Source organism: Crocuta crocuta, unplaced genomic scaffold (genome assembly GCF_008692635.1).
Source record: "Crocuta crocuta isolate KB4526 unplaced genomic scaffold, BGI_CrCroc_1.0 scaffold41, whole genome shotgun sequence".
NCBI classification, from domain to species: domain Eukaryota; kingdom Metazoa; phylum Chordata; class Mammalia; order Carnivora; family Hyaenidae; genus Crocuta; species Crocuta crocuta.
The window spans coordinates 16,739,977-16,764,685 of NW_027529428.1; the positions used below are offsets into that span (position 1 = coordinate 16,739,977).

The 24,709-nt window shown below is 42.8% G+C and overlaps 1 protein-coding gene across 1 annotated transcript in view; it reads left to right on the forward strand.

Moving 5' to 3' along the window:
* PDCD1LG2 (programmed cell death 1 ligand 2) overlaps nucleotides 1-7,255 on the forward strand; it is a 62,100-nt gene extending 54,845 nt beyond the window's left edge. The window contains exon 7 of the mRNA XM_077759472.1: nucleotides 398-7,255. Coding sequence (XP_077615598.1) covers nucleotides 398-403 — 6 coding nt within the window. The 3' untranslated portion in view covers nucleotides 404-7,255. The remainder of the gene's footprint in view (nucleotides 1-397) is intronic.
* The last annotated feature ends 17,454 nt before the right edge of the window (nucleotides 7,256-24,709 follow it).

The window sequence follows — 24,709 nt, forward strand, 5'->3', positions numbered from 1 at the left end:
GTGAGCAGCCCAAGGTCATCCTCCAGCGCGCCTAGCAGGGTACCTCAGGGTGGAGAACACATCTGCAGGAACCAACAGAAATATCTGGCCCCATAGGGAACTTCCGAAGGTTTCAAATAGGGGAGCCCCGTGTACTGTACTCCAGTGGCAGTGTCATTGAGCCAATGGCAGTTCTGAGAACAGGGAAGAGGCCTCTTGCAACAGGTCTGGAGAGAGAGGCTGAAGACGTGGACGAGGGCATTGGTAGCAAGGGCAGAAAGCAAGGTCTTGAACTCTGCTGCCTCCAGATAGGTGAGCTGCTCCCCTACAGCCGTTTCTCACTCCAGTCTGTTCTTGAGAGGTTATCTGTTTTCTAATCAGAAAAGTGATGTTCTTATTTGTGGACTTCTCTCTCCAGATTTGAACCTGTGTTTTCAGGAGTTGGGGTGACCTGATGGGACGTCCTCAAGAAGGTTCTGGACTCTGAACAAGAATCCACTGGCGTGCAGAGCTCGTGGTTTGCCCTTGTCCAATGCCTTTGTAGCTCCAGCACTAAAGTGGAGACTGCAAAGAGGCCTGGCCGTGGTGTGCTCAGAGCAAGTCAGGCAGCCCGCCCTTCCCAGATCCAGCACTCTCCTCTGCAGCCATGACCCTAAGCAAGCACTACTGCACTTTAGAAAATGACCACCCTGGACCTAGACCCCAGTCAGTGCTCTGAGTCTCGTCCTTGCTGGCAGAATGAACACAAAGGGAATTTCCACCCCTAAGTTTCCAAAGTAATTTCCAGAAGAAGAGAGGAGTGGAAACTTTCAGTTACAGAAATGGATGAATTGCCAAGAGAGTTATTTTTATCCACTGTTTCCTCTGGGTATATTGGAAAAGCCTTTTGAGGCCGTTAGACAGAGCTTTATGCACAGCCAAGCCATAACTGGCAAGTTATATGGCTTATGGAATCTTGACAACATCTCAGTTGTTTAACTAACAGAAAGCATTTAAGTACACAGTGGGCGACTACAAATCATGGAGAAAAGCCATTGAGTATTTTTGCAAGGTTTGAATCACAGAGCATTTATTTTAACCTGTAAATGGGTCATGTGGATGAATTTTTTTCAACTACATCTTACCTTTAAAAAATTGTTTTCTTAACCTCAGAAACCAATGGCATACATTAGAAAACTTTAGCACGCTAGTATGCTATACCTGCAAAGATTTCAGATGGGTATCCATACTGGTCAAAGTCCCACACTAATGCTCTTTTCCTGGTCTTCTCTGTGACTTTAAACTTAACCCTTCAGGGACTCAGTTCCATGTCTGTGACACAGGGACACTCATTAGGCAAGGCCTTTGATGCTTGGCACTGTAGAAATGCTGTGGAGTCCCCTTTTATGCATGTCAAGGGTAACTGCATGGAGCAACAACAGGCTAATCATGTTAAATCTGGTCTGCATACCGGGGTCATGAAGCTCAGGGCACCTGCTGATCCAGGAACTATCCAAATGTGTACGTTATCAGAGCAGAGTCTCAGATATAGAGGGTTGTCTTTCTCAGTTTTGAATCATGAGGATTTAAGCCCATGTTACATCTTCTCCTTAGGCTCTAAGCTCCTGGAGGGCAAGGAGGGAGGAGGAGTTTGTCAATCCTGCAGCCTGATGGATGGAGTAGATGCCTCATGCATGCTTGGCTCTGAGCCTCATCATAATATTGAAGAGAATGGTGACACATTACATTCTTATTTTTTATGACATCACTGTGATTGGCTAAAATGTATGTAAAGGCAACTCTTAAAACAAAAGAGCTGGATAAACACTAAGTCTTTTTTAAAAAAAAAAAAAAGTACCTTTTACAAAGGGAGCAAAAATAGCATTTGGGAGAGTTTGAGGAATTGAGAGATGCCAGGCAAACAAAAACCACCTATGATCTCATTATCTCAGCACAAGTATTTTCATTTTTGCTGTTTGCATCTGGTTCTTGTCCAGACATATACACAATCTCAGCTAGAGCTGTCATTTTCAATCCTTTTTTTTTCAAATTTATCATCATACCCCAAGCTTACACCTCTGTTGTTGACTAGTCCTTCTAATGAATCTCTTTAATGATGCTTGAGTCACAGATCATAATGAGATTGGATTGGGCACAAGCTCTGTTCATCTCCTAATCACTATAAGCCTGTTTTGACTAGTGGACCACAGTGACATTTGGGGTTCCTAAGGATTGGTGTCATTTCAGAGCAGCATTTAGGAATCCCTGAAAAGCCTGGGTATTTCCATTTCCCCCAGGGCACAGACACCTTCAGGAATGACTTCAGGTCCCCTTGGGGATAGCTTGGAGGAGGATCTACAAGTATCTATGGCGTTGTTGCAGGGTCCTTTCTAAGAATTTGGGGAAGAAGCTGTAATTCTCAGTTGTGAAAACTCAAGCCAGATTTCTATTCTATAGATCAAGCCATGCTTTGGTAGGCTGGCCAACTACTTAATTCTTAGGGCCAACTACCACTAAAGATTTCCGATGCGTAAAAAATTCTGATTGCTTTTCTGGGCTCTTATCATCTCATGAAGTCAGGAAGCCCATATCAGCGGCAGCATTTCCTACCATCATCTTTGGCCTACAGAAAACAGACATCTGGGGGTGCCCAGGGTTGTGGGGCTCCCTCACTAATGCATTTCTCGATACTTTAGTGAAGGGAATATCCTTTGGTCCCTTTCAAGGGGGAGGAAAGACACACAGGTTACACACGACAAATTACCCCATTATTCCTAACTCCTTAAGCCTTTAGGATCCTATCTGTCCATTATTCCAAAGAAATTCTATCACCTAATGTCCTTGTTGCACATGGGGATCAGCCAACCAACTTCGTAAACAGACCACTCCCATCTGCCCAAAGCAATACGTTTGTTTCCGCTTGCTTTCCCTGTATAACAAAACCTATGGCTTCTTTTTTATCATTTATGTGTTTATGATTTTGTAGTTTAGCAACTTAGGCTGGGTTCAGCTGGGACAACTCATTTCTGCTCTGCATGGCGTCGGCTGGGCTCACTCATGCATTTGCGGGCAGCTGATAGATGTCGGAGCACACTGGTCTTGGGTGGCCTCATTCATATGTGTTGGAGTCGGTGCTGGCTGTCGGTGGGGCTGTGTGTCTTCAGCAGATTTGTCTGTGCTCTTTTCAACATAGAAGTGGATCCAAAAAGAGCAAAGAGCGGGCAGACCCCAACATGCAAGTGTCTCCATCTGCATCACATTTGCTAACATCTCATTGGCCAAAGCAAGTCAAATAGCTAGGCCAAAATCACTGTGGAAGGAATTACATGAGGGCCTGATATATAAAATGGCATGACTCCCTAGGGCTATTGCTATAACAATCTACCATAGCATTAAGTCCAAAAACCTATGGGAAGTGTATTATATCAGGGCTACCTAAATTTGGCCCCAACCCAATGTTGTATTCTGTTCTCTTTGATCTGATACCCTTAGAATCCATCTCCACATATCTTAGGTTTCTTCTAGCATGAATTTAACAAAAGCTTGTGATTCTTTTGGAGTAAAGCCTTTTCCTCCAGAGACAGACTGCCCTTCTCTCCCTGAATATGCTGGAATCTGACTCTAGATAAAAGCCTGAAGGCCATGGGAGTTGGGAGCAGTGGAGTTTTAAAAAATTAGAGATCCCCATGCAAAGGCAACTGCCTCAGATGTGCTGACTACAGGTTTTCAAGCAAAGAAAGGCTGGTATTTACCAAAGAGGAAATTAGAGGCTTCTTCCACTATCAGTGGAAGGTCAGTGACACTTGGGGGAGGGAGAGTTCAGGATTTTCAGCTTCATCCAAGTCCACTCAAAGGTCTCTGTTCCTAGGGTCGGAGTCCAATTTTTTCTAAATTACCCCCTCCACTCTCACATATGAGAGGTGGCCAGCCTATGAATGTTTGATTTGGGTCTGAGTTTTTAGACATGTCTGTCCTGTAACTACAAGATGTTAGAGGTATTTTTAGGGCAGCCTTAGAAGCCCTCTCATTCCTGAAAGATGATTTGAGCTGAAAGCTTGTTATTTATTTCCATCCTGCAAGCACCACAGTGCAATTGGAAGCACTTGTCTCTCCTTACATTCCCTGGGATAATTTTTTTTAATGTTTTATTTACTTCTGAAAGAGAGAGAGAGAGAGAGCGTGAGCAGGGGAGGGTCAAAGAGAGAGGGAGACACAGAATCTGAAACTGGCTCCAGGCTCTGAGCTAGCTGTCAGCACAGAGCCCGACGCAGGGCTCAAACCCACGAACCGAACCGAACCGTGAGATCATGACCTGAGCCAAAGCCGGACGCTTAACCGCCACCCAGGAGCCTCCCCCCACCCCCCATCATCTTTACCAGCATCAGGCAGCAGTTAATGTGTCTCCAAAACCCCACCTCCTGCTGGCACTCCAACTCAGCAAGAATAGGGGATAATTTGGTGAATCGTAAGGTCATCGCATGCCAAGGATTACCCGCTCCCATTTTCCATTGGCAAAGAGTTCAGCCCTGAGTTCAAAGCAAATAATTCTCAGAATCTTGTTTTTGAGAGCCTGTCTCCTCAGACCACTCCCAGTATCAAGTCCTGTATCCGCCAGAGTCCAGGCAGGAAAGTGCAGTGGACTTAATATTGGGAATTGCTCATAAAGATCTTGGAAGACAGAAGGAGCACAAAGTAGATACCAACGCAACCCAAACCTTGGAACTGCAGACAGCAGCTAAGTTCCTGTTGTCTGGAAACAGGAAGGAGTCTTTGCTTCCCACGTTCCAGGCCCCTAGGGTGTCCCATCTGTTGGAACTTCACAGGAAGCAGCTGCAAGGGGAGCCGGTGACTGAGGTTTGCAGAATCCCAGCCCCAGCCTGGCAGGATGGAATAAAGGAAGATAGGCTTAGACCTGAGAACTGGGGGTAAACAACCACCAGTTCCCGAATAGAAACTTATCTGGGTAAATGGAGATCTATTTCCTGAGAGAGGAAAATACAGAGACCGTGGAATCCATTTAGGTTGTAGCATAGGAACTTTCTTAAACTTTCTGGCATTTGAGCATATAACAAGGGCCTATTATATATTTATTGATTAACTGGACAAGAAAGTAGCAATTGGAAATGGCTCTGGCTTTGAGCATAGGCCAAAATCCATCTATTTTTAAATGCATTTCGTAGAACTTGTATCAGTTGCATCATTTGGTTGCAACTGGAAGAAAACCTGAAGCAAATGGGCTTAAATTTTTAAAATAACAGAATGCATTGGCTTATGTAACTGAGCAGCCAAAGGTGCGGGTGCGCACAGGGGTCTAATGCCAGCAGGATCCAGATTCTCTCCACCATCTCTTCCCTCTGCTTCCTTTTGGCTGACTCCATTACCAAACATGATTCTGTATTCTCAACAGCAGGCTCCTCTTCGAGGAAGTAAACTCCAAGGAGCAAGTTTTCTGCTCAGTTCTGTTTGTCCTGTAAAAATAGAACTCCTTGGTAAAATAGAACAGCTGCAGGAAGTACAGAAGAAGCAACGCATGCCAAGTACTGAGAGTTGTACAGATCAAGCAGAAATATGATCAGCCTGAAAATATGTATAGTTTTTTTTCAGGCTACTGGTCAAATTAGGCAACTTCCCAATGTCTCAATTCCCCCTTGCTTTCAAAGTCAGCACATGAAATGCTCAACTTATAGGAAATTTAAAGTTTAAATAAAAACAAAATTTAAGAAGGCCTTTTTGAATCATAACATTGGCAGGTGCATTTTTTTTTTTGAGAGAGAGAGAGAAAAAAATCTTAAGCAAGCTCCTCACTGGGCCCCAACACAGGGCTCAATCTCACGCCCATGAAATCATGGCCTAAGCTGAAATCAGGAGTCAGACGCTTAATCAACTGAGCCCTCAGGTGCTCCAACAAATGCATTTTAATCTTAACACATATTGCTCCAGAATATGTTGTTAAATTGGTAGACTCATGAATTGTCAGTGATCACATAAATCAATATGATTTTTTTGGAGGATGATTTGTAGATTACAGGCCATACCATTTATTCAAGTAATTATACTTTTGTAAATCTATACATCTGAAATAATCCAGAAGATAGAAAAAGCCAAAGACATGCAGACATTCACTGCCAATAAAAATAAATAATATTTTTAAAAAGCTTTGTCATGACATTGAATGAAAATCATAAGGCACAAGGGTGCCTGGGTGGCTTAGTCAGTCAAGCGTCTTCAGTTTAGGTCATGATTGCATGTGTTCATGTGTTCGAGCTGCATCTGGCTCTGCGCTGCCAGCAGGGAGCCTGCTTGGGATTCTGTCTCCCTCTCTCCCTGCCCCCCACCCCTTGCTCTCTCTCTCTCTCTCTGTCTGTCTCTCTCTCTCAAGATAAGTAAACTTCTAAAAAATTTTAAAAAAGAAAATAGCAAGTACAAAACTCTATCCTCAGTTGCTCAAGTTAAAAAAAAAGTGAACTCAAAAAATATGCTTGGATATGTAGCAAGAACGATGTCAAGGTTTATACTTTCACCCAAAAATACCATTCCAAGGATTTTTCTAAAGGAAATCCATATACTGAAATAAAACATGTTGTGTGAAAAAATGTATTAATTATAGTACTATCTACATGGTCCCAAACTGGAAATAACTTGTCAAACAAAATGGAAGTGAGTTAGTCATAGGGATTTGTATTTGTATTGCAGACTACTATCTAGTCATAAAATGAGAATTAAAAAGATTATATGGAAATATAAGTGTTATGATACGATTTTAAGTGAAAAAAATAATTTCTGTGTATTAAGCACTTACCCAGCCTGAGCTCATTACTATGTCACTCAATTTACATCTGTTCCCTCTTCATGCTTAACAATCTGACGGGTAGGAAAGGTGTTCTCTTCATGGTTTACATGAGAAAATTGAGACAAATTTCCTTAGTAATTTTCCCAAGTTCACACAGTCAGTAGAGGCAGGATTCAAACCTAAGCTCACTGACGTGGCAGCCGTATCTCCTCACCTAACATGCCAGACAAGCCCTGGACACTTGAGGATAATTAGCAAAGTAAAAAGAGAAAGAGAGACTCAAACTGTAATGATGATGTGGGTCGTCTCACAATAATGGTTTTCTTTCTATTGTAAAGCCAAGTCCAAGTAGATTTAAAAAAATAACAAATAAATAAGAAAACATGAGGGGTGCCTGGGTGGCTTAGTCGGTTAAGCGTCCGACTTTCGCTTAGGTCATGATCTCGCGGTTCGTGGGTTCAAGCCCCGCATCGGGCTCTGTGCTGACAGCCAGCTCAGAGCCTGGAGCCTGTTTCAGAGTCTGTGACTCCCTCTCTCTCTGACCCTCCCCTGCTCACGCTGTCTCTCTCTCTCTCTCTCTCCTAGAAATAAATAAAACATTAAAAAAAAAAAGAGAGAGAAAAGGGCGCCAGGGCGGCTCAGGCAGTTAAGTATCTGACTTCGGCTCAGGTCATGATCTCACAATCTGTAGGTTCAAGCCCCACGTCAGGCTCTGTGCTGACAGCTCAGGCCTGGAGCTGCTTCGAATTCTGTGTCTCCCTCTTCTCTCTGCCTCTCCCTGCTCGTGCTCTGTGTGTCTCTCTCTTAGGAAAATAAGCATTAGAAACAAAATTTTTAAAAAAGTGAGAATAGAACAAAAAGCTGGGAAGAAGTCACCAACATATTAATAGGGCTTTGTTGAAGCAGTGGAGCTGTATGTCATTTCCCTCTTTATAAGATTTTTGGTAACACACAGCACTTTTGCAAAGCATTATTTTACATGTTCGCTTTGCCAGCACATACACAAAAATTGGAAAGATGGAATATTAGCACTTCATGTCAATATATATACACATATATTTTTATATATATTATAATACAGAAATCAGAGCTCTGTAAAGCTTATTAATCATTGTAACACTTTAATATCCAGAAATAGCAATGGTACTTCTGACAGTGTAAGTGTTGTTAGGAAATGAATGTCTGTCATTTCTTTCAGAAATTTTGAGGATTACTGTGATTTTGCTTACGTGTGGAATCAGAACAAAACAAAAAACAGACTCTCAGATACAGAGAAGAAACTGGTAGTTGCCAGAGGGAAGTTGGGGGGTGAGAGAGCAAACCGGGTGAAGGGGAGTAAGAGGTATAAACTATAAAGTCATAGCATAGGGAATGTTGTCAATAATATTGTAATAATTTTGTGTGGTGGCAGATGGTTACTGATCACAGTGATCAGCTTCATAATGTGTATAAATGTCAAATCACTATGTTGTACACCTGAAACTAATAAATATTATGTATCAACTATACTTCAATAAAAAATATTGGGGAGACCATTTCCACAGAGTCATGTTTTTAACACATCTGGGAAGAAAATCTGAAAGCACATATTCCAAGGCACCTGGGTGGCTCAGTCAGTTGTGCAGCCAACTTTGGCTCAGGTCATGATCTCGCAGTCGGTGGGTTCGAGCCCCACGTCGGACTCTGTGCTGACAGCTCAGAGCCTAAAGCCTAGTTCAGATTCTGTGATTCCCTCTCTCTCTGCCCCTCCCCCACTCAAGCTGTCTCAAAAATACAATGAAACGTTAAAAAAAATTTAAAAGCACATATTCCTTCCTTTTATCCTTCCTTCCTCTCCTTTGGTGTCTCACCTGTGAAGTTAGAATGACAATTACAGGAAGAGTCTCAGTCGATGTGATGAGATTATGGTCAGTTTTAGTTTTCTTTATATTCTTCTTGTATTTGAAAGGTTTTTAGAAACACAGTTAGGGGCACCTGGGTGAGCATCGGACTTTTGGTTTCGGCGCAGATCATGGTCTTGTGGTTCATGGATTCAAGCCCCATGTCGGGCTCTGGGCTGACTGTGCAGACCTTGCTTGGAATTCTGTCTCCTCCTCTCTCTGTCCCACCCCTGCCTGTTCTCTATCTCTCTCAAAATAAATAAAAACTGGGGCGCCTGGTTGGCTCAGTTGGTTAAGTGTCAGGTTTCGGCTCAGGTCATGATCTCACAGTTCGTGGGTTCAAGCCCCGCGAAGAGCTCTGTGCTGACAACTTAGAGCCTGGAGCCTGTTTTGGATTCTTTGTTCCCCACCTCCCTCTCTCTCTCTGCCCCTCCCTGCCTCTCACTGTCTCTCTCTCAAAAAAATAAATAGAGAAATAGATAGATAAAAATAAAAACATTTAACATCTTTAACCTGAAAAAATAAACTTAATGTTTTAAATTAAAAATATTTAAAAAATACTTTGAAATATTAGAATTTCAGTGTCTATTAAAAATCAAAAGGCCCCACGAATGCCAAATATAATGGTATTTTTGGCAAAAATTTTATATGTACAGCCCATGTCTTTTCCCTTATGTCATGTGCAAACGTTCATCCGTGTTCTAAAGAGACTCTAAACAGAAACTAAAAGGAGAGTTTACAAAGAGAAAGTGTGCAGGGGCGTTAGGCTTACCAGCATCCTGCTCCGCTTAATTAACTGTCGAATCAGACTTGCACATAGCACATGACTGGGCTGTGACCCTGCATGTGACACAAATGTGGCAGATGAGCTGCTCTTGTCTCCTCCACGTTGTGCTCTGGGGAGTTGACCTCAGAAACCACCCTCCTGAAGGCAGGCAGTTCAAGGGTGGGGAGCAGGAGGGGTCTTTCCAAAACACAAAAATTTTTTGAGTGTTCTAAAAATGAAGAGAAGGAAAGCACAGGGGGTGCAAGATGCTGGGATGTGACATTTGGAAGCTGTTAGGGGAAATGCCAGCTGACAGTCTCCATCTATAACCTTCCCCCTAAGAGGCAAAATGGAGAGTTCAAGCCCAGGTTGGCTTCCTGAGTGTTCATCAGTGAGACTGGGGATCCATGGACCATCCCAGCAGCATCCTGTCCCTTCCAGAGCCATTTGAGGAGAAGGCAGCTGGTCTAGCCCGGAGGAATCTGTCGGATTCCAGGCTGGGGCTGAGAACCCCCAGTCAGCACAGTGGGAGATGGGAGGGATACAAAGTCTTTATTAGATACCCTGCACCTTAGGGGATTTTTAAGGAGCTGGAGAAATCCACGTGGGAAATCACAAATGGGAAAAGCTGTAGAAAAAGCGAGGCCACATACAGTTAAGTGTCTGAAGAGAGGAAACAAACCATAGGAAGACTCCAAGGAACTCAGGTTGGGTGGGAACCCCCGTGGAAGGGAGAGGCAAAGGGACTGAGAAATGTGCGGCACCTGGAAGCTTTTCGTGATGGGCAGGGCGTAAGCAGAGTGGAAATGGGCGCAGGGCTGATACTCAAAAACTTCACCACCCTGCCCAGCAGTGGCACCGGCCAGTCCAGAATGGACGCTGGTCCAAAGGCTGGAGTCCTGGAAACTCTTGCTGAGCCAAGACTCACTCCTTTGGTTGTTACATGGTGGCAAGGGGGGATTTCTGGAGATCCCAGAGAAGGCACAAGTCTCAGGAGATGGCCAGGATGGTGGGGGGTCACTCAGCATGTGTGGGACAGGGACTGTTTACCATCTGGTTCTATCCAAGACAAAGGTGCAACCATACCAGCATCTGATGGAAATCAGCCCTGAACGAGAACAGAAAGTACAGCACATTTAAAACTTGCTTTTGCACATGGTATTTCATTGGATCTGCCTATCTGTCAATCTGTCTGTCTACCTGTCTAACTAGCCATCTGTCCGTCTCTTTCTCTGTCCGTGTATTTATCTTTCTGCTGGTCTGTCCACAAGAGACCAAAACCACAGGCAAAGGAACAGAAGTAGGTGTGAAGGTGGCCTTCATTCATCATTCATTTGGTCATGTGGTCATTCCTCTGACAAACTCCATGCTTCTGGATGTTGACAGTGGGGCACTGAGTTGAGAAGTCAGTCTGTCCAGGGTTGGGACGGTCACATGGAAACGGGGCCTCACACAAGAAGCCCTGAGGGTCAGGAACTGCAAGTGGCAACAAGAAGAAACAAATGAATCATAATCTGAGTGTGGATCCAAGTCAGGTATCAGAGGAGGCAGATCTGACAGGGAGCAAAGACAGATGAGAAATTCATCATAGTGTTTTGTCAGCAGCTGATGGTCATCAGGCATTGCAGACAGGTTTAAGAAGGAAACAGCAGTGCCCGGGTGGCTCGTTCGGCTGGTCATCTGACTCTGAATTCCAGCTTGGCTCATGATCTCAGGGTCATGAGATAAAAAGCCCCATGTCAGGCTCTGTGCTGAACATGGAGCCTGCTTAAGATTCTCTCTCTCCCTCTGCCCTGTCCCTGGCTCTCTCTCTGTCTCTCTCTCTAAAAGAAAGAAAAGAAAGAAAGAAAGAAAGAAAGAAAGAAAGAAAGAAAGAAAGAAAAAGAAAGAGAGAGAGAAATGAAAGAAAGAAAGAGAAAGAAAGAGAGAGAGAAATGAAAGAAAGAGAGAAAGAGAGAAAGAGAGAAAGAGAGAGAGAAAGAAAGAAAGAAAGAAAGAAAAGAAATGAAAGGAAGGAAGGAAGGAGGGAAGGAAGGAAAGAAATGAAGCCCAACCCAACTGCACTCAACAGTAGTAACATCATCCTCATTTTGATTTCTGTGGCATGTTAAAATTTGCAGAGCATTTTCAAATGTCTGGTTGAGCCTTACTGACAACTGGTAAAACAAATAGTGCCAATATTCTCNGGGAAGGAGGGAAGGAAGGAAGGAAATGAAGCCCAACCCAACTGCACTCAACAGTAGTAACATCACCCTCATTTTGATTTCTGTGGCATGTTAAAATTTGCAGAGCATTTTCAAATGTCTGGTTGAGCCTTACTGACAACTGGTAAAACAAATAGTGCCAATATTCTCATTTTACTGGTCGGCCAAATCAGGTTTAGAGAAGTAAAGTAATTTGCCCGATGTACCCNAAATAATTAAATAATTAAGATCAACAAAGTCAAGACCAAAGAGATAGAGTATAAAGTGGTTGCTTCTAGGTGTGCAGACAGCAAAGACAGAAGAAGATTGGTTTGTCAGCAGTGAAGATGAAAAAGTTGTGGGGACTTCATATAAAATAGTGACATCATACTTGTAAACTACAGATCTGTCAAAACTACAAATGCAGGCCAAATTGAAATCCAGTTGCTAAAAGCTAAGAGTGTCAGCACGTCTGATAGTAGGATATTGTTTAGATCCGGGAACAGATAGTTTTGCTTTAACTTGTATGTCTCGACCAGCCTGTGTTTAGAGTACTTTGTCCTATTCTAGGCTCTACTTGTTACCTGGTACATTGATAAATGGGAACAGGTCTGGAGTGAGGAACCCAGCTTCACCGATGGAGCTGGGAACCAGTGTAGATTAGGAATACCTATAGGAGTTGGGTGTATTTCTCCTGGAGAAGAATTATTAAGAGAAGACGTGAAAGCCACATTCCATGGGTACAAATTCTGCTGAAGCAGAGCTATGGATCAACTCAACCCAGGCAATATATACTAAGACTTGGGAGAAAGGGCCGTGTTTAGGGAAGTAGGGTCCAGGGCTATCCTTGGAAGATACAGTCATGGGAAAACCACATGTTTTCATTTATATTACCACCACTTTAGTGCTAAGCATTATACGAGGCACTGGGGCTACAGATGTCTACGAGGGGCTGGTGGCTCAAAGGAGCCCTCTCCCTAACCTTTTACTAGTGTATAAAAAGACCACATGACACAAGATGACTGAAATGGGGAAAGCAGCTGGGGCATGTGTGGTTGGACAACCCATGGCAGGACCTTTACCGGGGTGATGATGCCAACCCTTTAGGGACGGGGGGGAGTGGCTAGCAACCAGTGGTTTGGTCACTGGAGGGCACTGCGTCGGAGGAAGCATTGATCCTGGAAGGACTGGAGAGACAGACAGACGGAATCTCTCAGCCAAGTGGTGGGATCATGATTTTTTCTGTAGTTTTGTTGTTGTTGTTGTTGTTGTTGTTGTTTTCAATCAGTCATTTCCATAAGTATGGAGTCCCCCGGGGCAATACTGGTAAGGCTGAAGAGCTAGAATTCCTCAAGGACTTTCTTTTGGAGCCTCAGACAGAGGAAGGCAGATAAGAGCGGCAGCATGTTGTCAAAGCAGACGTTTGCCCCCAAACACTGGAGGATAATTAAACACCTTCCATCAGTAACAGTGGCTAATTTCTGCAGAGATGACACAGCCAGAGGGAAGCATAGCAGAATATCAGGGGGAAGGAGGGAAATGGGGGGTAATTTCAAATAGGTCCCTATTGAGTTTCTATGACCTTTTCCAAACTGACTTGAGACCTATAGATGCAGGCTTGAGTGGAAGCCAGCTCTGCTGCTGCTGAGCTATGTGAACCATGGACAGGTCACTTGCTCTCTGAGCCTCAGTTTCCCTACATGTAAAATCAGCAGCCTAACCCAGCAGCATTACTGAGAGGATTAAGGATAACATGCTAATGTACCCACCCCAGTTAGTATGTAGCCAAATAGCCAAAGCTTAATGAATGGTTAGCCGCTAGTAGAGTAATTTGTCTTAAAAACTGTTTTGGGGGGCAAGAGTCTGCTCAGCTAACCTTCATGCAGAAGGGAAAATCCTGGGATTTTCAGAAAATATGCTTTTAACAGAAAATGCCCTGTGGAATGAGGCACCCCAGCTTAAACTGGGGCAAATATTTCACAAAATCTTAATTGCTAGAAATAGGACATTGGGATGTGAAAGTGGAGAGAAGTTCCTATTTCCAAGTCACCAGATTGTTTTTTCCAGTAAGGAACTTTAAAATTTTCTTTTGAGACTGATTATTCCAGGAGGGGGAAAAAAACCCTTCATAATTAGTTTTAATCACATAAATATACAACCAAAATCCTCACTAGAATGGAAAGATTAAGACCATTCATTCATTCAACAAATATTTATTGATCACCTGCTGCATCCACAGAAGGCTTTGAACATAAAACACATGACTGTGTGAAACTGTTGCCTTTACTGTGAGTACAGCTGTGGCCCTGGATCTTCTTGGGATCTGGGAAATGAGGCTTGGTCAATGGACTGTCTTCTGTATGTAAATTGATCCCTTCCATATGGCAGCAAGATGGGGACTGAAGGGAAAAACATTTCCTATGAAGCAAGGGTAGAGTTCTGGAGGGCCCAGTTGGGTATTTTACTTTTCTGCATTATTATTTCTTTCTATTATTCTCATATCTCCTTCAGTAAAACTGTGTTACGTGTTACAGCCCGTTGTGGGGAATTACAAAGATACATCACCATCAGGGCTCCAGATGGCTGGCTGAAGCAAGCATTCCTTGGGAATGACCAGAACTCCTTGGGAGGGAGAAGCCAGAGACCAGCTCTCTTGCCGTCACAGGAGAGGATAAAGCTTAGCATGATCTAGGCTTTAATTAGTGTGACCCTTTGAAGGATGACTCTCTCCGTGACACATTTGTCCTTGTGGGGTTCTTGAATGACCACGGGGCACACTTCCATGATACAAAGCCGCTGGGTGCATTTCCAGATCTCAAGCCAGAACAACTCACTCTCCACCGACTCTAATATTACAGATGCAAGTTACTGTGGCGCCTGGTGGCTTAGTCAGTTAGGTGTCCAACTTCAACTCAGGTCATGATCTGGCAGTTTGTGAGTTTGAGCCCCGCATCGGGCTCTGTGCTGACAGCTCCGAGCCTGGAGCTGCTTCGGTTCTGTGTCTCCCTGTCTCTCTGCCTCGCTTATGTGCATGCTCACTTGCTCTCTCTCTCTCAAAAATAGATAAACTTTAAAAATTCTTTTTGAATGCAAGTTATTTCACCTGCTGGGAAACAAATGTCCTGAGCCAGCTAACTTGAATGGACTAGAGATTGTCAGTCCTAGGCTATTTCCTTCTATTGCTCTCTTTTCCTTCCATGCCTACCATCCATTCTTCTCTTCCATTCATGCTCTCTTGGGACCTGGTACTCAAGTGAAAGTGAAGAAGTAGACCCAGAAGGAAGTCAGCTGTGCTAACCGCTGTGTGGGCTGTTCTGCATAAATTATTTCATTTAATCCCTTAGAGCAGTTTGGCAAAATAGGTAGGATTATTCTCACTTTTCTGATGAGAAATGAAAGCTGAAAACCCTATGTCCAAAGTAACATAATTGCTAAGTAGGGAAGAGTCCTGGGGCCCAACTACATTTTTATCTACCTCTAAAATTTTTTTACACAAACCACAAAGGAAAATGTATTTTAGGGCAAGTCTAAGCCAAACATACTGAAGAAGTAGAATGTCCTGGGAGAAATGTTTACCACTTCCAAGCGCATATACGTGGTTCTCACTCAGAGAACACTAATTTCCAGTTGTAACGGAATCTGAGCTCTGGGGACTCAGATGCAAGACATTTCCCCTCTACTCAGAAGACGGCCGCAAAGGAAGAAAGAAGTGGCGAAAGGCAGTTTGAGGCAGATCACCTGCAAAATGGGCTAATCTTCCCCCTGGAGGAGAGGAGTGTAGGGACCATATCTGTCTGTCCCAGGCACTCAAGCAGGTGCCTGGAAGGTTGATTACAAATCCCTTGTTTCAAACACAAGTTGTTCTACGCGTGTGGCCCCAACAGTTGAGGCTGGAAACCTATCCTGCCTCCCAAGCAAAATCACATTGATGTATAAACGTTCCACAGTTTGATCATTCACAGCCCTCCCTCTTGGGAAGCCCTGGCCACACAGGCCTTTGCAGACCTGTAACCACCTGCTGCGGATCGGCACAAACACACGGACCACACTTTGAGAAGCACCTATACCACCTGATGCTCATTTACAACAGCCTTACCCTGGTTGCTTCTGAGCTACCTATCAACTAACTATAGGTTATTTTTTCCTCTTTCTCTTCTTGTCTGTTTCCTTTTTACTCTCTGTTTTAACTCATGCAACGCAGGGCCTGCTTAAAGAAGTCTTCAGTTCCTACAGCCGTTATGAAGGAAATAAGAGAGATAAAGAGATCTAGTGATTGCTATATAACTGAGCATGACCGTTAGTTTTTATCTCAAAGATTAAAGTTGCGTGTGGAGGCTCTAGGCTGGGACCCTGATATTTGCATGTCTCTTCCCCTGCCTTTCCCCTTTCCTAGCCTGCACTCACAGTTTTAGAGGAACCAGATACCGGTAGGAAGGAGGTAGAAGGAAGAAGAGCTACCAGCTCATGCTAGGCATCCATAGTGACCTTTTTGCAGTCTTATCATACGATTAGATTTAAAAGTCAAACCAGATACCACAGTGACACCCAGTATACCTTTCCTTTGTCATCTCTGTTTTATGGTAATATGATTTTCTATCACAGAGTGATGATACCATGGTAACACTCAAGGGGTTTCTATGCTGAATTCCCAGAAACGGTTTGGAGGGAAAGTGTTACATGTCTTTTGCTTCCCCTCCCCCAAAGTTCCCTTCCGTGCACCTCAAACTTACTCTTCAACCCATCCTTCTTTGAGGGAAATTCGCTCATTGTTCCTCATTCACCCCATTCTGACCTCAGTAGCTAAAACACAAAAACCAGGGCTAATCTCTCAGTCAAGTACAGTAATAACCCCTTGCAGATGCTGAACCCCCCCCCCACCTTGTGCCTGGATTCCTCCCTCGCCCCAGGATTTCTGTTACAGAAAAAGAATCAGAGAAGCCCATACACAGAGGACAGAGCATAGAACAGAAACCTCAGAGCCTACCAGCTTCTATTCTTCTTACTGTCCCCACGAGCCACCTAGGGCTGGAGGGAAAGTCTAACTTGTAGAAGCTTTGGTAAAGGATCTCTCAGGAGATCTGGAAGTCTGTAGAAAGCTCTGCGGTTACTAGGAATATGAAGATAACAGGGCCTGACAGAGTAGGTGCTTAATATGTATAGTCAATAATTGAACGATTGCATAAAGAAATGGGCAAAGGGGAAAAAGAAGAGATGAGGAAGGCTGGGTAGAGATAACACTCACCTTACTTTCTTCCTAGGATCTTTTTTAGAGTTATTTCCATTTTTTTCAGCAGCTCCAAGATGGTGCACAGACACCATGTCGAGTCCACGGCTTCTGGATGGGTTCACCTTTCCAACCTCAGTGCTTGCTAGACTTAGACGTTTCCACACCTCCCAGCTAAAGGCTCAAGGGAAAGCAAGCCTAAGTAGTTAAGACAAAAAAAAGAAAAAAGCAAGGGGAGAAGTCTGCATTCTCTTCCTTCTGTTTCAATTTGCTGATGCTCATGTGCAAATTAAATTCTTCATGCCCCTGTTTTCCATAACGATGAATTGTAGTTAATATCACAGAGTCACCCTGATGGTGAATCTGGTGATGGTAGATTTGTGACAGTGTAAAGGGAAACTCCATGTTTGGAATATCTAGAGAATATGTCTTCAAAGCAAACCCTTATTCTTCTCACTCTTCCTTAAACCAGTGCTACTCAGACTTTAATGTGCACATGAACCATTAGGGGGCTTTTTTATATCATTAGTGAAGTATACTTGACCTACAATATCATATTACTTTCAGGGGTACAACACAGTGATTTGACATTTGTATGTGTTGCAGATGATCTCTTTCCTAAGTATAATTGCCATCTGTCACCATCCAAAGTTGATACAGTGTCATTAACTATATGGCCCATGCTGTACATTATGACCCCAGGACTTAAGGGGTCACCAAAACCCCCCTCCCCTCCAGCACCACCCAACCTGCTCTCTGTGTGAATCTGAGTCTGGTTTGGTTTATTTTGCTTTCAAAAGTACACATAAAAGTGAAATCATGTGATGTTTGTCTTTCTACGCATGTTGCCCCAAATGGCAAGATTTCATTCTTTTTATGGCTGAGTAATATTCTAGTGTGTGTGTGTGCGTGCGTGTGTGTGTGTGTGTGTGTGCATCTACACCTTCTTTATCCATTCATCTATCTGTGGACACTTACATTGTTTCCATATCATGGCTATTGTAAATAATGCTGCACTGAACATAAGAGGGCACATATCTTTTTGAATTAGTGTTTCTGTTTTCTTCACATAGATACCCAGAAGTGGAATTGCTGGATCATATGGTAGTTCTATTTTTAATTTTTTTGAGGAAGTTCAGCATTGCTTTCTATAGGGGCTACACCAATTTACATTCCCACCAACAGTGTAGGAGGGGTCCCTTTTCTCCACCTCCTCACCAACCCTTGTTATTTCCTTGTATTTTTTTATTTTAGTCATTCTAATAGATGTAAAATGTATCTCACTGTGGTTTTGATTTGCATTTTCCTAATGCTCAGTGATGTTGAGCATCTTTTCATGTCCCTGCTTGCCATCTATGTCTGCTTTGGAAAAATGCCTATTCAGATGCTCTGCCCATTTTTTTTTTTATCAGATTGTGTGGGTTTTTGCTATTGATTTGTAAGAATTCTTTATATACTATGGATATCAACCTCTTACCAGATATATGTTGAGCAAATATTTTCTCCAATTCAGTAAGGATGGTTTTGTTTTATTGATGGTGTCCCTCAATGTACAGAAGCTTTTTAGTTTGATGTAGTCACATTTGTTTATTTTTGCTTTTTTTTGTCTTTGTCATTGAAGTCCGTTCCAAAAAAAAAATCAGTAAGACCCAAGGTCAGAGAGCTTACAGCCTAAGTTTTCTTCTCAGAGTTTTGTGCTGTCAGGTCTTATATTCAAGTCTTTAAAAGTCAATTTTGACTTAGTTTTCGTATATGGTATAGGATGGTGGTCCAGTTTCATTCTTTTGCATGGAGCTGTTTTAGTTTTCCCAGCACTATTTATTGAAGAGACTGTACTTTTCCTAGTATATATTCTTGCCTCCTTTGTCATAAATTAATTGCCGTATATGCATGGGTTTACTTCTGGGCTCTCTATTCTGGTCCATTGATCTATGTGTCTGTAATCATGCCAGTACCACGCTGTGTTGATTACTATAGCTTCCTAGTATAGTTTGAAATCCAGGAGTGGGATACCCCTGACTGTGTTGTTCTTTCTCAATATTGATTTGGCGATTCAGGGTTTTCTGTGGTCCCACACAAATTTTTTTGGAATCATTCCTTCTAGTTCTGGGACAAATGATGTCAGAATTTTGATAGGGATTGCATTCAATCTGTCTGTTGCTTTGGGTAGTATGGACATTCTAACAGTATTAATTCTTCCAGTCCATGACTGTGGAATATCTTTCCATTTGTGTCTTCTTCAACTTCCTTCATGAATGTCTTATAGTTTTCAGTATAAGACAGGTCTTTCACCTCCTTGGTTGAATTGAGTCCTAGGTATTTTAATCTTTTTGATGCAATTGTGAGATTGTTTTCTTGATTTCCCTTATGTTTTGTTATTAGTGTATAGAAACACAATAAATTTTGTTATTAATTTTGTATTCTGCAACTTTACTGAGCTCATTTACTGGTTCTAACAGTTTTGTTGTTGTTGTTGGAGTCTTTAAGGTTTTCTATATATAGTACCATGTCGTCTGCAAATAGTGACAGTTTTACTTCTTCCTTTCCAGTTTGGATGCCTGTCATTTCTTTTTGTTGCCTAACTGCTGTAGCTAGGACTTCCAGTATTGTACTGAATAAAAGTGGGGGTGGTGGGCATCCTAGAGGAAATGCTTTCAGCTTTTCACTGTTGAATCTCATGTCACCAGGGGTTTGTCATATAAAGCTTTTATTATATTGAGGTACCAACAAAAAACGTTTGTTGAATGTTTTTAATCCTAAGTGGATGTTGAATTTTGTCACATGTATTTTCTGCATCTACTAAGATTGCCATAGGATTTTTATCTTTGATTTTGTTAATGTGGTGTATCCTGCCCATTGGTTTGCAAATGCTGAAACATCCTTGCATCCCTGGAGTAAATCCCACTTGATCATGGTGTATAATCCTTTTAATGTATTGTTCAATTCTGTTTGCTAGTGTTTTGTTGAGGATTTTGCACCTATGTTCATCAGGAATATTGTCTCGTAATTTTCTTTCTTTCTTTTTTTTAATGTTTTGTGGTGTCCTCGTCTGTTTTTGATACCAGAGCAATGCTGGCCTCATAAAATGAGTTTAAGGACATTCCCTCCACTTCAGTTTTTTGGATGATTTTGAGAACGGTAGGTATTAAATATTCTTTGAATATTTGGTAGAATTCACCAGTTAGGCTGTCTTGTCCTGGACTTTTATTTGATTACTGATTCAGTCTCCTTACTAGTAATCAGTGTGTCAGATTTTCTATTTCTTCCTGATTCAGTCTTGAAAGATTGAATATTTCTAGGAATTTCTCCCTTCTAGGTTGTCCAATGTGTTGGCATATAAATTTGAGCCCTCCTTCTTCTCTTGGTTAGTCTAGCTAAAGGCTTTTGTCAAGTTTATCTTTTTAAAGCACCAGCTCTTACTTTTGCTGACCTTTTCTATTATCTTTTTAGTCTCTATTTCATTTATTTCCAGTCTGATCTTTATTATCTCCTTCCTTCTACTAACTTTGGAGTTCATTTGTTCTTCTTTTTCTAGTTCCTATAAAGGTAAAGTTAGATTGTTTGAGACTTTTCTTATTTCTTGAGATAAGTCTGTATTGCAATAAACTTCCCTCTTAGAAACTCTCTTGCTCCATTACATAGATTTTAGTATGTCTTCTTTTCTCTTTTCATTTCTCTCTGGGTATTTTTTAATTTATCCTTTGGATAAATTATCCTTTGATTTGAAGTGGTGTTTTTTGCCAAGACCATACTCTGTCCCTCCATGCATCTTAACGTTGTCCTTTTATCCTTTGTTGTGGGGAGAAGTCACCTAGTTTTCACACCATTTTCAGCGGGAAAGGACAGGAAGCATAGGATCTTCCTGTGCAGCCATCTTGAAACCCTCCTTCCCTAAGAGCTTATTAAAATGCACCCAAGATTCCACACTTCTTTTTTTTAATTTTTTTTTAATGTTTTATTTATTTCTGAGAGAGAGAGAGAGAGAGAGACAGCGTGAGCAGGGGGGGGCCAGAGAGAGAGGGAGGCACAGACTATGAAACAGGCTCCAGGCTCTGAGCTGGCAGTCAGCACAGAGCCCGACGCGGGGCTCGAACCCACTAACCGCGAGATCATGACCTAAGCGAAAGTCGGACGCTTAACTGACTAAGCCACCCAGGCGCCCCAAGATTCCACACTTCTAACAACTTGTCTGATGATGCCAAAGCTACCCTAAGGGGAACCAGACTTTGAGTAACAGGGACCTAGAGTTTAGGTCCTAGATCATTCCTCTAAGTGTCTTCAAGCTTCAATACTTATCAAGCCATCTCCACACCCGTGCACCTGTTGGGCACTCTGGACACCATCCCTGACTTCCAGAGCCCCAGATAGGCCATGCTTTTCAAATCTGTGTGGCTTTGTACATCTTCCCTCTGCCCTCCACCCACCTTCCCTGGATGAGCTCCTTCATGTCTCATCTCACATGTAACATCTTCCATGGAACCCCCCCCCCAACTCCCCAACCTTCCAGGCATTCAGGTCCTCTCTCCTCTGTGCTCATCACACATCATATACTGTTTACATTTCCTGGTCCATACCGTAATGTTGCTCAGGTTATGCCCTACACAAGGGTCCTTGGCCAAGCAGGCTGAAATCCATTCTGTTCTCCACTTATTATTCCTGAGCCCTGATGCAGAACTGTCCCCACCAGGAGGAAGGGGTGACTTTTTCCAAATCACATAAAGGTGCCATAGGGGCTGATTGTCTTTTCTACCAGGTGCGGGATCTTGTTCATGTTTCTGTTTCTATCTCCTAGCCCAGTGCCTGTCACTGCGCTGTGTTGAGTGAAATGTTTGCTGAGAAATGAGAGAATGAAGGGCTACTACAGAGAGGAATCCACAGACAGTAATTTCATTTGTTTCTAATGGTTAGTCAGCTAAACTGTGAGCAAGAGATCTGGGGTCTGCAGGCACCTGTGTGGCTCAGTCGGTCAAGCATCTGATTTTTGCTCAGGTCATGATCTCATAATTCGTGAAGTCAGATCCCACATCAGGTGAGCTCAAGCCCTGTATTGGGTGACCTCGAGCCCCGCTTTGGGTGAGCCCCACTTCTTTCTCTCTCTGTCTCTGTCCCTCCCTCTCTCTCTGTCTGCCCCCATAAGATTCTCTCTCTCTCTCTTTCTGCCCCTCACTCACTTGCACCCTCTCTCAAAAAAAAAAAAAAAAAAAAGAGAGGGAGGAAATGAGAGATCTGGGGTTTGCTAACATGCTGCTAGAAAAGCAAGATTATCAAAGCCCCATTTTACTAAAAAGTTTATAATAAGCATTAGTGAAAAGAGAGGTAAAGGCCACAGTCATCACCTTTAGAAAGCTCATCAGAATGAGCAAAGAAATAGGCTGCCCACAGTCAATGCCCAATTGTCATGTCTTTTCAGATCTAGGGGAAGATGAGGGGGACTCTGAAGATATTACTTGTTCATAAGCTTTAGAGGCTACTGAAAGCAGCAGTTTCTACAGAAAAAAAAAATTCTGAGTATAAGAAGAGGTGATGACAAAACCATGAATTCACCTAGAGGGGCTGAAGTCAGAAACAAAACAGAATGTATAGATTGTGAAAGTGAGGCTGCCCTGACAGCTAAGGGCCTGGGCTTTGTTGAGAAAGGCCGGTCCAGGCAGAGGAGCCTCTCCATGCAGTCTTTTAAGTGGGGCTTGTTTGACTGGCTTTGCGAGAGCTCCTCAGTTGCTCCCCTGTGAGTGTGGCGATGACAAGACTATAAGCTTCCTGGAGGTGGGGCTCAGCCCCAGACACCTCTTCTCTTCCCAGAATTGTGAGACACTCTGTGAAATGAGGCAGGCGCTGGATTTGCAGGGAGTTTACAGCTGCCATTGATGATAAAATAAAGAAATGAGGTTCTAATAATCCTCAGCCAACATGTCCAGAATTTCACCTTGGAACTGTCCGAGATCCCTCTGGGCAACATACCAGCACCCTGCAGAAACCCACCCGGGCCTTGTGGACCCCACCTCCTTGTATCATCTGCTTCTCGTGAAGGCCAGTTTCTGAACATATAAGTGTGGTTTTGCAGTAAGGGGAACTGAGAGTCTCAAGTACTGTATGTTATCATGTGACTTCAGGATAAAATGTTATTCAAAACAAAACCTAAATTAAACACACACACACACACACACACACAGAAAGGAAAGTAGGGTGAGGTATTAAATCCCCATTTATCTCACCAGAATTTAATCCCAGACCTCTTAGCCCCCAGCTACTGTGGCAAAGAATCAGAAAGTGCATGGACAGCATTTCGGGCCATAACTTTTCCCCTAAGGGACTTTCTGGTCCTCTTATCTAGGATGAACTTTATAATCAGATGATATGTAATCACCCCAAAAAAAGAAAAGCGGTAAAGTCTTTCAGACGTGTCACCACCATAAGACTTAATACTGATAACTGCCTAAGAATCTATGGGCTTTACTTGAGGCAAGAATTGAAAAAATACAAAGTTTCCTCTTTTTAAGGCAATAAAAAATGCTGACTTCATGTATTTATTCCCTGTGTCATTTCTAAAAGGAACACAGACTAGATAATGTCTCTTTTTTTCCTAAAAAAAGCAAGCCAGTTTGCATTGGAAATCATAGAAGAGTTCAAAAAGGAAAGGTCCCTCCAAATGCCACTGACTGGCACAATCTTCCTAGTATCCTGCTATAGCTTTTCAAAAGTCATAGAGAAAATCAGCACATGAAGAGCTATGTTCATATATTCACTAAGTGAATCAGATGCAGGCTGTGTTCTTAACTCTGAGGACTGGTGGAATTGTGCAAGTGCAATAATCCACAAGTATTAAAGGTCAAATTCAAACATTAAGACTGTATGTGACCGTTGATCATTATTTTCAATGGATGACAGTGCAAATTTCCTGATCTGTAACGTGACCTTTTGTTTTAAAATAGATTGGAAAAGTTGGGACACACTTGAGTGCTGTCTCTACATTTTGAATGAAAGCAGAAAACACCTTCTCAGATACCAAGATATCTTTTAAGGTTGACATGCACGTGTGTGCACGTGCACGCGCGCACGCGCACACACACACACACAGGAAAGGAAGGAAGGAAGGGTGAGAGGAGGGGACCGGAAGGAAGAGGAGGGGGGAGGGGAGGGGAGGAAAATACATTCAGGAAAATTAGAGAAACCCAGCACATTATTTATCAGGCAATTCACGTGTATCCTTTTGAAAAAAGATTAACTCTGGATATTTTGTTACTTTGAAGACATTTCTTCTAAGCATCCTTAGCATTTTTCCTTCTTACTTAGCTCTTCTTTCCCGGCTTCTATACCTGGTTCTCAGAAGAAATCTGAAGCGATCTGTCTCCTTTGGATACCTCATGGTAGGCTGCTAAATGTCTTACTCTGTGATTTGCAATTGCCTCGAAGCAGAGTATTGAAGTTTCAGACTTCAAACTTTGATTTAAGCACCAAATATGTTTGAGTCAGTGTGTGTGGATGACACAACACAAAACCCAGAGGTAGCAGAGCTGGGATGGAGGTTCAAAGTCATCCCCCACATTTTACAGATGAGGAGACTGAGCCCCATGGGGGACTCATGGCACATTCATGATAACACAACTCATTTGTGACTGAAAAATCGGTATTTCCTGGGGGCCTTTGGGTGGCTCAGTCAGTTAAGCATCTGACTTCAGCTCAGGTCATGGTATCACAGTTTGTGGGTTTGAGCCCTGCATTGGGCTCTGTGCTATCAGCACACAGCCTGCTTCAGATTCTGTGTCCACCAGCCCCCACCTCTCTCTCTCTCTCTCTCTCAAAAAAAATTATATATATATAGCCTTTTGGGATTATTTTATTTTATAAAAGAAAAGAACAGAAATTAACTCGCCTCTCTGACCTAGAAACAGCTCATGGAATAAGGCTCAT